This window comes from Trichosurus vulpecula, chromosome 1 (genome assembly GCF_011100635.1).
Source record: "Trichosurus vulpecula isolate mTriVul1 chromosome 1, mTriVul1.pri, whole genome shotgun sequence".
Classification (NCBI taxonomy): Eukaryota; Metazoa; Chordata; class Mammalia; order Diprotodontia; family Phalangeridae; genus Trichosurus; species Trichosurus vulpecula.
The window spans coordinates 539736992-539753512 of record NC_050573.1 but is presented as its reverse complement, the minus strand read 5'-3'; the positions used below and the strand labels follow the sequence as shown (position 1 = coordinate 539753512).

Here is a 16521-nt window from a genome sequence, read left to right as displayed (position 1 = left end):
CAAATCTAGCTCCAGATATATTACTAGCTATATAAATCACTGAACCTCTATGTGTCTCAGCCTTCCTAGGACTCTTCTACTGAGTCACAGATATTTTGAAATCTGTTTCAGTGAAAGGACCTCCCACACTGAAGTTCATAAGATGATTAAATCAGAGATCTTTAATGGGTTTGTTTAATACTACTGCCATGACTTCATTTGAGTGTGTATGTACTCTTTCCACCAAAATAGATGAAAGTCCCTCTATGACTTGGTCTTTGAGTTTCAGTGACCAAAAACGTCTTCAACCCGTGGTCATCCTCATGATGGTCTTTTCTGTACTTACTGAGGCCTAAAAGGGAAGTACAGTCTGTTGCTGGGCCCATATTCAAAGTCTTTCTTCTCACACACACTGGCTATGTGAATGTGAGCAAATCACTCAGGCACTCAGGGGTCTAGACAACCATGTATTTCAGACCTACTCTAGCAGAGGGAGTTTTCTTACCTGGAAGTGCCCTACACCATTGAAAACACAGGTCCAGCCCTCCCTAAGATATGGGTACTAGAATACAGGCAAACCTGAAGACAAACCTTGGTTCTCAGAGAAGAGAGGACACACCCCCCAGGTCTTCCTGGCTGGCATTCCTAACCCCTGCCTGGAAGTCTGTGGTGACTGTTCTCTCTTTTTGCCTCTACCTGTATCTCACCTGCTGGTATAGCCCGTGACAGGATTCCAGCGCTGGTTTTCATAGATGTAAACGCATTTGACATCTGACTGCATGTAGATGTTACTGGTACTGCTGGCCAGGCCTGAAGAGGAAATGTCCTCTGTGAATCAAAGTGTCAGGCAACACTCCCTGCCCCCTCCCCAGCTTCGGGTCCACGGACAGATACCTGCCAATGGAAAACAGGCTTAACCTGCTACTGCTAAGAACATAAGGTTCTATTCTCAGGCTTTCTTCATTTCAAAGCCAGCAGAGGTTACAGGCTTGCCCGTGCTTACCTGAAAATAATGCATTTTGTTTTACATGTCCCAGACCACGGGTAGGGTCTGTGCCTTACATGTATCCCCTCCTGCCCAGATCCAGCCCAGAACACTGGGCACACAGTTGGTACCTAACAAGTTCACAGCTACAGATGCCAAGCCCACCTAACCAAGGCAGGGTAGAGCAGTAGAAACTGCGTTTCTAGGGCCAGTTCAGTCACATGCTTGTTGTTCACCCTTAGGCAAGTCACCTGAGCTCTCTGTGCCTCAGTCCCCTCACCTGCTAGGAAAAGAGAAGGCTGGACTAGAGAATTTCTTTTCCACTCTACAATTGTGTGTTCCCACAAAGCTTACTTTTACTCAGCATATCAAAGTATCTGAAAGCCAAGACTCGCCCAACTGGTTGGGAAGCAGAAAAAAATTCATCCTTCACAGTTCTTTCCAGAAACATGCCCACTCAGGCAAACTGAAGGAGCAGTGATGGGCTGGCTGGTGAGGGGGCTCCACTGATAAGACAGAGGAGGGGCTGAGGAGAGACCCTGAGGTTCCCCAGGCAGCAAATGCCATGACACTGGGACTCTGTTTCCTTTCCCTTTCCTCATCTCAGCCAGGAGGTTGGCATCTCTGAAGGTCACCTGTCAACCAGCTGTTTGCTAGAGAGTAAACATCACAGTAGCAGCAAGAGTTCAGGCATTTGGTAGGAAAACAAAACGGGGATTAAACCAGGGAACAAACACACCGTAGACCAGTTAAAAAGGGACATGGTAAGTTCATCAGCAAACAGGAGATAGGACCTTGGTGACCCACACTGAACAGCCTGGAGATGAGTCCTTGCTTACCTTGAAAAAAGCCTCCACCATATCCTCCAGTGTACACCCAGGCTGTGTGATCATAACCGATGCCCCACACAACACCATGGCTGTTACACTCCACTACCCGAAGGTGGCCCCCAATCTGACGCCAAAACCTAAGAGAGAAGGGGTGACGAGATACACATTTTAACCTCCTAACATCCTTAACCTGTCGGCCAAGATCCCAGGAGTCTGAGCAAGCAGGAAATACTCAATATGAATCCATGACAGGAGGTCAGTTAGAAGGTAAAGTTTAGAAGGGTGATTTGGGGTTAGGCCATGAATGTCAAACACAATGGTATCCAATTTACGGATGGGCCAAAACTTTCCTTATCAAAATACCACGTGATGGAGTATTATTATTTCACAAAACATGGAATCAAAGCTTTTAAAAATGAAATGGTGTCATGTTTTCAAAGTACTCTGTGAACTAAGTGGTAAATTCACATGAGTTTGACGTCTTTGTTCTTAAAGGACATACAATTGGCTCTAGAAGGTGCCAAACAGGGTGACAAAACAAAGGCTGTGGAGGAAGGCGATGAGGAAGAGGCAATATTTGGGGGGCGCCTGTTAGCTCCCAAACTGGACAAGACCAATCTCCCAATTCAAGAGTGCTTCAAATTAATTTAGAGCTTAGTAGGTAGCCTGCACTCACTATTAGACCAGGCCTCACTATGTGCCAGGCACTGTGCTAAACTTTTTACAATTATTACCTTATTTGATCCTCAGAACAACCCTGCAAGATAGGTGCTCTTATTATCCCCCTTTTACAGTTGAGGAAACTAAGGTGAACAGAAGGTAAGTGACTTGCCCAGGGTCTCAAGGCTAGTGTCTGAGGCTGCATCTGAAGTCAGGTCTTTCTGAGTCCAGGCCCAGCACTCTATCCATTTGCTACCTAGCTGCCCCTTTGTACCTCCATTTTCTCATCTATAAAATGAAACAGTTGGACTCGAAGGTCTCTAAGATCCCTTTCAGGTTTAAATGTGTAATGCTATGATATTAGCTGGATCATATGCCTCTAAAGGACAGGTACTATGGCTTTTACTTTTCCATCCACTGCAACACTTAGTGCTAGTGGCAAGTAATAGATGTTGAATAAATGTTACGTTTAGTTTACTAAAAGCATTAACCAACTACGTGGTAGTGTGTCAAGGTGCTAGACTTGGAGTTGGAAAGACCTGAGTTCAAATCCAGCCTCAGATGCTTGCTAGCTCCTTGTGTGATTCTAGGCAAGTCACCTCAGTTTCCCCATCTGTAAAACAGATTTGATAATAATGATAGCACTAATCTTAACAGGATTGTGGTAAGAATCAATACACGGTGCTCTGCAAAACTTAAAGCACTAAAGGAAAGAAACCAGAACTCTTGTTGTACAGAGACTGCTGAGAGACAGAGCGGGAGGAGATAACGGCTACTCTCAGACTCTGCTGCCCAGTCACAACCAATCTGAGAGGTCCTACCAACAAGTGAAGTCAGAGATTATTCTTGGGTATATTCCAGGACAAAGCAATGTCTACTCTTCCCGTGACTGCCCTGCATATTCCCACCTCCATGCTCTTGCACATTATGTTTCCCTGCCTTGAATTCCCTCTCTGCTTCTCACTGCCTATTCAAGTCCTACTGGCTCCTCTGGAGCCCAGAGTAAGACCCATCTCTTCCAGTAAACACTCCACTAAATGCCAGTGACCTTTGTTTGATGAACTCCCACACTGCAGCAGCTTTAGAAAGACAGGACGACATCTGATTTGCCTTTGCACCGCCCCCCCACCACACTAACCACTCCACCTCACCCAAAGCAGGTTATTGCTAATTAATCAACAGCCAAATGGGGTAACATAGAATCTCAAGAACATATCAGTAGGAATTAGTCTATCTGACGAACGACTTGGCAACCATGGCATTGTGGAACAAACACTGGGTTTGGAGTAAGGACAGAGAAGCTGAGTTTGAACCCTGGCTCCATAGCAAGCACAGTACAGTGGAAAAAAAGCCACATGGCTCTGGTGTCAGAAGGCCTGAGTGACCTTGGCCAAGTTGCTTCGTCTCCCCAGGCTTCAGTTTCCTGTTGTGTAAAGAAGCGGTGAGGAGTGGGCTTGTGGCCTCCAAGTGCCCTCTGAGGCCAGGGGTGTGAACAAGGCACTCCTTTCCCCACTCTGAGCTTCAGTTTCTTCATTTGCAAAATGAGGAGTCTGAACTAGATCATCTCTAAAGACCCTTCCAACTCTAAATCTTGTGATCCAAATTTAAGCACATAATAATCAGCTTTATTTTATATGTTGTTTATGACTACCTATGCACTAAATCATTTGACTCTCAAAAGCATGGGGTGAGAGGGCAGCCTGTAGAGCAGCTATCATGATCCCTATTCTAAGTAGGAAGGATGAATATTATTTTAGTTTATTTTAATTAATATAAAGTAGGAATGATTAATATTATTTTAATTTTAACTTGCCCTTTAAAGGGCCCAGGGCTGGATGCAAAGGACAGAGACTAGAACCCAGATCTCTGGACTAGTCAATTTTCTAATCAATCGACAAGCATTTGTTGAACGCACTGGGCAGTGTCCTAGACTCTGAATACAAAGACAAAAATGAAACGGATCCTGTGCTCAAAGGGCTTGCATTTTACAGAGGAAGACATTGTGTACAACAAATAAACATAAGTTTACATAAGCACATAGAAAATAAAGACAATATATAAAAAGGACACCATATTTATTGCCTCTCTATATTATCTGTCCCTTGAGAATGAGGGAAGCAGCAACGGACAGCTGGTAGAGTGGAAAAAGCACTGAATTTGGAGTCTTTAGGACTTAAGTTCAAATCCCAGCTCTGCTACTTAGAGCAACTCTGGGGCTATAAAATTAAACAGTTGGACTAAATGATCTCTGAGGTCCCTTCTAGCTCTAGAGCCATGATCCTATACTATAGTAAGCTTGAATATAGAGAGCAATAAATGCTGCCTGGAGTATGACACTGTTGAGGAGCCCTGGGCAGCCATGTGATAAAGCAAGGGCCCTGACTCCCTGGAGACAGGTAGAGGATCATAAGCACGAAGGCATTTTTAAATGGGGAGGTGGGAGGGAAGAGAGAGAAGATGGTTTTTTGTCAGTTGAAAAAAAATCAAATTAATTTTTTTTTTCTTTTTAAAACATGGGTGTAGGTTAAAAGAAGCAATGATGAGAAGGGAAACCGTTAACTTGAAAAAAATTCTTATAACAAGTTTCTCTGATACAGGTTTCATTTCCAAAATACATGACAGACTTATTCAAAATGATAAGAACAAGAGCCATTCCTCAACTGATAAATAGTTTTCAAAAGGAAAAAATCCAAGCTATCCATGGCCACATGAAAAAAAATGTTTCAAATCACTAAATTAATTAGGGCAATGAAAATCAAAGCAGCTTTGAGGTTCCACCTCACACCCCTTAGACTGGCGAAGGTGACCAAAAAGGACAATGACAAATGCTGGAAGGGCTGTGTGGAAAGAGAATGATGAATTACTGGGCCAACTCTTTTGGAAAGCAAATTAGAACTATGCATGCCCTTTGACACAGTGATACCATTACTAGGCCTGTACACTCAAGAGGTCAAAGAACAAGGAAAAGGATCCATATATACAAAAATATCGATAGCAGCTCTTTTTGTAATGGCAAAGAACTGTAAACTAAGGGAAGGTCTATCGTTTGGAGAACAGCAGAACAAATTACGGTATTTGAATGTAATGGAACATCACTGTGCCATAGGGAATGATGAAAAAAGGATAGTTTCAGAGAAACCTAGTAACATTTACATGAAATGACACAGAGTAAAAATTATTCTGGAAGAGCAATGATGAAGAATGTCATCTGCCTCTTGACAGGTGATGGGCTCACGATGCAGAACGAGACATGTTTTGACACGGCCAACGTGAGGATTTATTTGCTTGACTATAAATACTTCTTATGGGGCCTTTTTTCTCTTTTTCAATTGGTAGGAGAGGAAGTAGGGAGAGAAGGTAAATGCTTGGTAATTCAAAAAACAAAAACAAAACAAACAAAAGAACCAAGGATATAGGAGGGCAAAGTCCCAAAGAATTAGTGGAAAGACAATGAAGAAGGACAAACTGCCTGCTTCACCTGTCAGACATTTACTTCTTCCTAAGGACCTCACACAGGATACAACCAGATCCTAAGACACCTCTTTCCTTAGGAATTACATATCCACTTCACCTTTCCTCCTGGGAAATTAACTCTAATTCATCCATTTATACAACAAAATGTAAACAAATCAATCTCTAGGGTTTGGTCTCTCAGCAGGAAGCTCTCAGGTGTACTTATCCTTCAGGAGCCAGGAGGTAAAGCAATAAATACATTAAGCTGATGGGACAACAGACAGTTCTGACATATGGACCAGAGAGCAGGTTTGCTGGGAATTGCTTACATTTGGTCACATGGCATTGGATGCACGAGTGCCTCCAGGTCGGAACTGGGCTCACTCACAAAAATATCTCCTTTGCAAGTGACAGACCAGATGGCCTGGGGGGAAGGGCGGCCTTGGATCCTTCGGCTTTCAGAGCAGGATGTACTGAGTAGAGCAAGCTGTGAACATGAGACAGATGGCAAATAACTGACCCAGAAGAGTAGCAAGAAAACTCACAAGAATCCCAGAGGACAATTTCTAGGGAGTGAGGGGGAGTAACTTGCACATTTTTATGAGGAAGAAAGGAAGGAAGAATGGCCTTTGCCCCTGGAGATTCACCCTAATGGCAGCCTGGTATTTGGGGATTTTACCATTCTGATGTGTCAATCTAGGAATAGGTCATTCAAATCCTCACCCCAAAAGATTCACCTTGGCCAAATCACATGCCCAAGAGGCTTAACACTCACCCAATCATACATTTCTTGCTCAGTAGCGGCAGCGAGACGGATGGGCCACCTCTGTTTGGTTTTCTCTGGGGTATAAAGGGCAAACGAATGTTTGGCCTCATTTAGCACGGGAACCAGCACCGTCACTTCATTGAGAAATATGTGGATGTACTGTCCAAAGAGGGCAAGAAAAAACCATACGCCTTCCATTAGTGTTTCCTTCCTTTGGGTTCAATCTGTACCCTTTTATCAATGCCAAGGGGACTAGGAACAGATGCTACCTGTGCCTCACCCAGTATTCTCAGGTCATGCCTGAGAGGAACTAAGCCACTTGGCTCAGTATTCCGTGGGACCGTATGTCCTCCTCTTTACCTTAACCATTTTCTTCTCACATCCCTTCTTTCCCTCCCCTTTCTACCTTTCACCTTTTTCTCTGAGAATTGTAATCAAATCACTTCTGGCCCCTGGAAAGGGGGTGTTAATGGACTGCTCTAGTGTTTCATTCACCATCTTAGTGAAGTTCAGGTCAGGTGGGGACTTCCTGGACTCTGTTACCTGGCCATAGTTCCCCTACATGCATTACCCTCCCTGATGAGGACATAAGCTCTGGGAGAGCAGCAACTGTTTCATTTTTGCATCTGTATCCCAAGCACTTAGCACAGAGGTTGGCATACAGTAAGTACTTAAAAAATGTTTTTTGTTCATTCAGCAGCCGAAGCACATCTCTTATTACTCAGTTGTGTTCCCTTCCTTACCAACACCCTTGTCACGGAGAGGGACAAGCCAGGGAAGCAGACAGACCCTTTGCTCTCCACATTCTTAACTTGTCTATTAAGGTTGTTCAAACAACAACTACTACAATATGGCTACCATGTATGTGGCTAATCTAAGTCACCCAATGAAACTCAGATCTCAGGGCAGGACAAGATCTCAGAACCAACAGCTTGACTATCTGTTAATGCCTGGCTTCTTAATCAGTACCAGCATCTGTAATAGTAATTAAAGTGGGACTTTCTGCTGCTGACCTTTAATGATTCTGGCCTTTGTTTGAATGGGGCAGATGAAGTGGGATGCTTTTGTATTTCTCAGCACTGAGACAACTGGGAATCATTGATTTGTATCTGATGTGATATTGGGAGTGTGGAACTTTTCCACGCCCAGCCTGGGTGAGGTCAGGGCCCTCGGGGGCCCTGAACAGGATATATAAGGGAAGAGGTTAGCTTTCTCTCTCGGAGCTCTGAGCCATAGCAGGAGTGGCCTGTGACTCTGGGCCAGCCCTTGTAATGAGCTCCCCGGCTGAAGACTCAGATGTTGATAACTACAAATTGTATTTGTAAAGCAGATGAAAAGGACCTGGGCTTGCAGCATTCTGTGAGCTGGTTGTTGTTGGCTTTACACCCTCACAGCAGCTGCTAGCCGGGTTGTTGATAACAGCATCCTGGACAATATGGCCCACACCTGTCACTTAAGAGCCAGCAGGTGTCTTTTGGGAGATGAAAAGCTCCCAGAGCACAAGAACTAAGACTTTGTTATTCAAATAAATGTTAAACAATTAGGTATTTAACTTTTTTTTAAACCAGACCTACAATTTAATTTTTTTTAAAAAACAAATCTATAATTCCACTGGTGTACGAAGCAACCACGAAAGAATTTCTTTCTTTACCAATGCAGACCAGAGACTTCTCTGTACTATCCAGTCTCAGAGAAGTGCCCAGGGCACTTTAAGGTAAAGTGATTTGCCCAGACAAACACAGCTAGTATGTGGCAGAAATGGGACTAGAACCCAAGTCTTCTCGATGACCAGGCCACCTCTATCCTCTACACCAGAGGTGTCAAGCTCATGGCCACAGACTGCAAAACCCCAGGGTAGGAAACAAATTAAAAATGCAACTGGGAAATGTTAAACAAAAATAACAACATAGAAAACCACAGATTAATATTAGCTAAGTCAATATACTGGCTGCAGAGATCCCTTTCTATTTGAGTTTTACAGTACTCTTCTCTAATCACTCTACCCACTCAAATAAACATGTACAGTTAAATTTAATAAAAGCCTTTTGGATAACAAATTTTGCTCCTAGGAATTCCTCTGGCTATGGTGTTTGTATTTCAAAGTCTCAGACTAGGATTCTTTAGGATACTTTCTTCCCAAAATAGGTTTGCCAAGAGCAACCTAACCCTATTTTCATCCCAGCTTCCTTTGTGTCCCTCCAAGGGCTTACCCTGGTCCCCACTCCCTTCCTCTCCCTTGCCATCTGCTACAGTACCTTCTTTTCCTCATGGAACATGTAGTAGATGAAAAGGATGCTGTCTCGAGTTCCATCATTCCCAGTGAACTGCTCCAGCGCCACCCGGACATCGATCCACTTGTGGGGCTTCCAGTCTGCCCACCACTGCAGCGTGCCTGTCTTCACCCACACTGACTTCAAGAGGCACCCAGAGAGTATAAGTACAAAGCAGGATTAATGGCAAAAAATTTGAAAAGCCTAAGGAGCTTTACATGGATGTGGAAAGATGCCTTCTGAAAGAGACCCACTTGCCATATGTGAAGCACATGCTCGTTCCTTCAGAGTTAGGCGATACCTTTAAAAGCTCCTTACGAGCCGCACATGCTTTCTTTTCCCTCACTTCTCTTTGCTCTATCTCTATGAAACAGGAAGAAGCAAGCTCTGGAATGCCCATTTTACAGAGAAAGAGCCAGGACACAGGCCTAACTAGGCCTCGGATTAGGTAGGAGGTCTTTGGTGGAGAAGGGATCATTCTCTGGGCAGAGCTCTTTCTACAGACAGCAGGAGGCAGCCTGCTGTAGAGAAACATGGGACCTGGAGTGGATTCCTGGTTTTGCCATTTACTCAATGGATGACCACAGAAATCTTGACTTCTCTGTCTGTAAACTAGGACTTGTTAAACTACAATACCTGTATTGAGAAGGCATTGTGAGGCAAGTGTTCTGTAAGCAACGCAAGGACAGGGAGTGCACCTAGAGAACTCCCAGGTAAGGAAATTCCCTCTACCACTGTAAATGAGCCCATATTCTTTGACTTAAAGTTCTCAGAGTTGCCTAGAACACTGAGAGGTTTAGAGACTTGTCCAGGGTCACACAATCAGTAAGGATCAGGGGCAGCACTCAAACTCAGAGCTTCTTAGCTCCAAGGTCAGCTCTCCATCCACTAGTCCATGGATGCCTTAAAGCATAATGTAATAATAATCATTACTCATTATTATTATTAGAGGATGTTCATTTCCCCTTAGTTTAGGATTTAGGCCTACAAAGGGCTGACTGAGCAGGGGCTGGTTCCCAGGTATTTCTGGTTTCAGAGGCAGGACAAGGCTTCAAGTGACTAATGAATCTGTTGGCCCAGAGACTCAAAACTGCCACCAACAACTTAAAATTCAAGGCTCAGTGACACTGGTACAAATTTTGTTTTTCTGACAGTGAAAAAGCAACACTGGTATTAACTAGTTAGAAGGGTCAAGAAGTATCCACACTCACCTGCTCAACAGCCTGCTCATAGTGTCTGAAATTCTCTAGTTCTCGCTTGGTCCTTTCAGTGAGCTGCTGGAAAATCTGCTTTCGCCATGCTGCTGTCTGGGCCGGAGTGATAGACAAGGATAGTGTCTGCATGGAGGTGGAGAAACCTGAAAGCCAGAAAGACATGATGACCCTGGCCATGCTAAGGGTAAGCAGTTTAGTTCAAAAGATAGGTATCAAGACTATATAAAACAGGGTGGCCAATAAAGGCCCACATTCCCCAATCCTCCTTTTTTTTTTTTTTAAGAAAAAAAAAAAACGGAGCTTTGCTTTTCCCAAGAAAAACAAACAAAATCACTCTTCTTGACTTGCCTGAAACCACTACTTGATGGGTAAGTCCTAATTGCATCATAACACCATAGCTTTGGAAGTGGGCAGGACTTTAGAGTTCACACTCAGTCCAATCCACTCATTTTAAAGATACAAAAACCGAGGCCCAAGAAGGTTAAGGTCACATAGGTAGTAATTATGAGAGGTAAAATTTGAACTCAAGTCTTATGACACCAGAGCTCTTTCCAGTGTACCATACTGTGTGAGGTAAATAAAATGTGAATACTTCACAGGGAAGATATGTATAAATATATATCTATATCTATACTAAGAAATGTTTAAAAATCAAGAATTAGGGAAGTGAAAAAAAAATTCTGAGGCCGTCAGAGTCTGATGGCTCAGCCTCTGGGAAAGTTTACCCTGAAACTTTTTGTTCTTTCTTCTGGTTCTGGTTTAAAGATCTGCTCAGTAAGAATAGGGTCACTGTGACCTGTTTTCCTTTACTGTAAAAGTACTGTAGAAGAATGGAGAGGGTCTCCCTCTCCCCTTATCCTATTCTCCTTCTTTAGATTTATAGATGTCACCTCAGTTGTAATCATTAACTAAAGGAAATGGGAATTGGAGTTTCTGTGCCTCAATTCCCCGGTTCTTTGTCTAGCTTTCACGCTCAGATTGTAAGCCCACCTCCCAGCCAATGGTGAGAGGGGTCAGAGGTGGGTGGGAATTCTCTGGTGTTAGGTATAGTTATGGATGCTTTGCCCCTTGTAAAGTGCCTCCTTTGCTGGTTCTGCTCTGTGCTAGCACAGGACGCCCAATTCTCGAGAACCGAATAAAATTTATTTCTGTTCCCACCCTGAGATGGCTCCTTGTTATAAATTTAATTGGTGAGGGTCTCACATCCCACACAATAATGTCTCTGAAAGGAATGCATTCAAGGCTAATGCCTTTCTCTTAACCTGGGAGGAAAATAAGCTAACCTCATCAGAAGAGTGAGAATGGATTGGGAATAGGGGGAGGAGTTGGGGAAGAGCAGGAAAGAGGGGAAAGGACCTGAGGCAATTTCTGCTAAACAATACCGTGGGAGCTAGTTCTTTTTTCATGTTACTTTATTTTTCAATTAACAAGCATTCACTTTCCCTCCCACCCTACCTCCAATAAAAAAAAAAACCCTCATAAAAAATATACCTAGTTGAGTAAAACAAACTCCCAAATTGTCCATATCCAAAAATGTATGTCTAATTCTGCATCCTGAATTCAATACCTGGAAGCTAGTTTCTAAAATCCATACACACACTTGAGCTTCAGGAAATAAGATAAAAAGCTAGTTAGCACAGTTGGCTAGGGAAGAGTGCCAACAGATCCAAAGTCACAGGTGCAATGCTGATATGAACCATTTATAACATGTTTACTGTTTCATGTTGATGGCCATGGACTGCACCTGTAACCTTGGCCTACCATTTTGCAGGTGTGTTGCTGGTCGCAAGGGGCTTGGGCAAAAGAGTATGAATGGTTCTGTGCAATCCATGCCCACCACTGGGCAAACATCTCAGGGCTCTAACAGTGGCGGGGCATCTTCATATCCTACTTTAAAAGTCAGTAAGAAGTGGGGGAGGGGGCAGGGAAGGCACAGGAGTAATATTTGCAATGAACCAAGTTCTCAGTGTAAGGATTCCTTGAGGATGAGGAACAACCCTCAGAGCATGATTCAAGGGATTGGTAAAAATGGCTAAACACCATAGCAGGAAAGAGAATCTGCTTGTCCCTCCAACTGGTCCCCCACCACTCTATGATACCCAGAGTTTTGTCATGCAGCACCTGCTTACAAAGTCACATTTCTGGCTCCTGGGGGAAGAGGAATCCTAAAGGACTCTCCTCGAGTTATTTAGCATCTGTTTTACATGTAATCTGCTCTCCTGGCCTTTCAAAGCTAGGAAAGGGAGTGATGAGAATTGCCCTGTGGAGAGTTCTTTGGAAACAGTGCCCTGAAAATCCAGTTAGCCAATCTCAAAAAGCGATATGCCATGCAGGCTGATGGCACCCTATTCAAGAATTTTAGAGCACTCTCCTCCCCTTTCTAATTGTCTAATAAATGCAGGGGACACCTGGGGTTTTAACTGGACAGTTTGCTCTGAGGTCCCTGCCTCCCATGACAAAGTACCTGAACTGAACAGCAGGTCCCAAATCTTGCTTTCTAAAATGTTCCCCAAACAGAAACAGAGGGCCCTTAAGGTAAGTCAACACTACAGATGTTTCAACCAATACATTTAAAGCTCCATGCTACAGCTGGAAGATTCCTTACTTCCCTGCCAGCAAACACCAGTCTGTTTTTAGAACTGATGCTATCTGTCCTTTTCTTGCCCACCTGTGCTATAAGAAATTCCCTGTCATACCAAGAAAACTAGATCAGTTTAGATAATAATGTATTTCCCTTCTCCTGAATCATCCCCCCAACATATATTGTCAACTGACTCATGCTTCTCCTCCAAGCCTGGGTCATGGGCATTAACAATCTACATATTTTGGTTACAATCAGGATCCTGATGCTGATCATGTCTAATGTAGGAGACAGAGCACTACACTTGAAGTCAGAAAGATGTCAGCTCAAATCCTGCCTGAGATACTTACCAGCTAAGCGATTCTGGCTAAGTCATTTAACCCCTCTATGCCTCAATTATCTCATATATAAAATGAGAGGGTTGCACTTGATGACCTCTAAGGTCCATTGCCACTCTAATCTATGAACCTTTTGTGGCTTCATTTCTCAGGGCCTCAGTTTCCTCACCTGTCAAATGAGAGGTTGGACTTGATTACCTCTGAGGTCACTTTCAGTTCTAGGATCCCCACACATAGCCCAGCCTGCCTCAGCTCATCCAAACCTTCATTTCTCCTATAGTCACTCCTGTGCTTATGTTGCATCAGATCTCACCAACTCTTTAACCCTACCCACCCCAGCCCAAGAAGGTAAATACCTGACTGAATAGTGAACCACTTCAGAACTGTGTGTGTGTCCACTGTGCAGCCTCCTCCAGACACCCAGGCCCACAATGGGTGATCATCAGCTCCATAGCCCTCCTCCAAACCCATAGGAAAGAGCCCCAGAGAAGAGAGGCTGGCAGTCTCGGCATAACAGGCTGCTGAGTGGGGAGAGACTTTCCGGGTTTCCTTCAGGTCAATGTTGGTCCAAGGGAGCTCAGCTGGAGCTGTGGCCTGAGCTTTCCCCTCTCTGTTGCCAGAGGAGGCTGCCTCCTCTTCACTGGAGTCTGCCTGAGTCCCTGAGCCCACCGAGTTCTCAGGGCAGGGCCTGCTGTTGCCTGTGGAAGGCTCATACTCAGACAGCAGCCCTGGCCTCTCAGCCTCAGAGGAAGTATCAGTGTCACTTGGAGCCAAGGAATCACCACTGCCTCTCACTTCATCACCGAAGAAACAGCCAGCACTGGAGATAAAAACACAGCCAAGTTACTGTTTATACACTTGTCCAATAACCTGAATAACTAACTCAGTTTCCCCGACCTTATCCTGAGAGGTTGGTAGGAAGAAGGATTCCTACTGGGCCCTTGGAGGAACTAAAGAATAGAGTCAGGGCCAGAATTTGGGGAAGTAAGAGACACTCATCTTGCCCCCGCTCTGTGGAGGAACGGTGCCTCAGTCTGATGGAAGCAGTGCAACTCTGCTCAGAAAGGAATGCCAAGTGTTACCCTCTCAGTCAGTCATTGAGCCAGGAGACCTGGCTTTGAGTGTCATCCCTGCCCCTTACCAGCTGTGTGGCCTCGAACAAGTCACTCAACCACCCTGTGCCTCTGTACACTCACCTAGACAACACCACAGTTGGACCACTAAGGTGCCTTTTGTCTCTTGCATTCTGATCCTATGATGGCTTTCTTGGCACCTGGTTCTCACTCATATTCTTCTTTCCTCTAATCTATGTTTTTCTCCTTCCTTCAAAGCCCTGCTCAAAACTTACCCCTTCCATGAATTCTTCTATGGTTATTCCACCTAATTCCAACCTTCTAGGATTGACTAAGTACCCAAGACTATGCTAAGGGCTGTGGGGGATAAAAGAAGTATATAACATGGTCCCTGCTCACACGGAGTTTATCATCTGGGGGACAAGACCAGCAGAAATGAAATGCTGATCAGGCCTAATATGGTTCGAGCTTTAAGTGCTTCTTTCAGAGAAGGGGTAGACCAGATATGGCTGGAAAAGCTGGGGGCTTCATGGAAGATGCAGTGTTTGCACTGAGCCCAGAAGGATGAATAGGATCTAAATGGGAGGTAAAAGGACAGGCCCTCTAGATAAGGAGAAACAGTATGAGGAAAGGCAGAGATGTGGGAATGAGCATGACTTGTCTGAAGGCAGAATGAGGAAACCTATCTGAATGGAATAAATAGTGTGCTGCGGAGCAGGGGAAATTAAGTTTGGATAGATAAGGTAGGATAGATTATGAAGAGCCTGGAAACTAGACAGAAGAGTCTAGACTTGATAAAATGGGCAACAGGGAGCCATGTTGATTCAGAAGCAGAAGAGTGCCATAATAAAACAGTGTTTTAGGAAGGCTGAACTGGCAGTGATGCTTGTGATGCACTGGAAGGGGAAGAGTCTAGAGACAGGAGGACCAGACAAAGGACTGCTGCAGTTACATTCCCTCAGAACACAACAGACATTCTGCACTTTATTTCGCAAGTTTATTTGGAGATTTATTTTGAATCTTTTTCAAGAGGATGTATCCTATTCTTCCCGAGACTATAAATTCCCTGAGACAAGGATCCTGTCAATTCCTTCCTTTGAAGACCTCAGAGGGCCTTGTCAAATGCCTTCAAATAGTAAAACCTGAACACCCCTCTGACTAAGGAGAATAGGCCTTCTCCTTAAGTATCTATCACATCCTCACCATCCTCTAGAACCCATTTTTACTGCAGACACATAGACATAGACACACACACACACACACACACACACACACACACACATTACCTAAGGAGGCTGGATGAGCTGCCAGTGTGAGATCGGTCATTCTCTCTGTTTGCAATGATGGCCTTCCATGTTTTTCCACTAAGCTCACTTGGTGTAACACCTTGTCGGAAATAAACTGCTCGATCATCACATCCAATTCCCCAAACCTAAAACAGGGAGGAAACAAGATGTCTGGAGTCAAGTCAATAAGCATTTATTAAATACATACTATGGGTCAGGCATCAGTGATTCTAGCAGCTAGGTGGCTCAGTGGATAGAGTGCTGGGCCTGGTGTCAGGAAGACCTGAGTTCAAATCTGTCCTTGGATACTTACAAGCTGTGAGACCCTGGGCAAGTCATTTAACCTCTCTTTGCCTTAATCCACTGGAGAAGGAAATGGCAAACCACTCCAGTATCTTTGCCAAGAAAACTCCATGGACAGTATTGGTGTGCTATGGTCCACAGGGTCACTAACAGCTGGACATGCCTGAATGAAAACTACACGTGTTAGGCAATGGGGATGCAAAGAAAGGCAAACAAAAGTCCCTGCTCTCCAGGAGGTACACAGTCTAATGGAGGAGTAACCATGTAAACAACTATGTACAAATAAAATATATACAGCATAAATAGGAGATGATCTCACAGGGAAGGCGCTAGGGTTAAAGGGGACTTGGAAAGATTTCTTGCAGAAGGTAGGACTTAAAGGAAGAAAGAAGCTGGCGATGAAGAGGGAGAGAGTTTCAAGCACAGGAAACACCAGTAAAAATCCAGAGTTGGGAAGTGGAGTGTCTTAGGGAAGAAACAGCAAGGAAGAAGTCAGTGTTATGGCTGCTTCTGGTACATGGAAGGGAGGAAGGAGGAAGAAGGGAAAGGCTGGGAGGGGGCCAGGTTATGAAACAGAAGACTTATATTTGATCCTGGAGGTAACAGAGCCACTGGAGTTTACTGAAGAGGGAGGTGACATTTTCAGGACTATGCTTTGGGAGGATCATTCTGACAGTTGGTGGAAGATGGACTGGAGTACATCCAAGAGAGTTTCTATTCAGATGAGAGAAAGGAAGAAGTATTTGGAGGATTATGGACTGGACTTGTGATTTCATTAGCATA

At 44.2% G+C, this 16521-nt stretch overlaps 1 protein-coding gene across 4 annotated transcripts in view; it reads right to left on the bottom strand.

The window, feature by feature from the left end:
• The window catches only part of TECPR1 (tectonin beta-propeller repeat containing 1), a 74373-nt gene that overhangs the window by 27471 nt on the left and 30381 nt on the right, over positions 1–16521 (bottom strand). For all 4 annotated transcript variants that reach the window (XM_036741403.1, XM_036741405.1, XM_036741404.1 and 1 more), the window contains exons 9-16: positions 15436–15581; positions 13433–13896; positions 10155–10300; positions 8929–9084; positions 6683–6832; positions 6237–6394; positions 1804–1931; positions 687–789 (exon numbers count right to left, since the gene is read on the bottom strand). In XM_036741403.1, the coding sequence (XP_036597298.1) occupies positions 687–789; positions 1804–1931; positions 6237–6394; positions 6683–6832; positions 8929–9084; positions 10155–10300; positions 13433–13896; positions 15436–15581 (1451 nt within the window). The remainder of the gene's footprint in view (positions 1–686; positions 790–1803; positions 1932–6236; positions 6395–6682; positions 6833–8928; positions 9085–10154; positions 10301–13432; positions 13897–15435; positions 15582–16521) is intronic.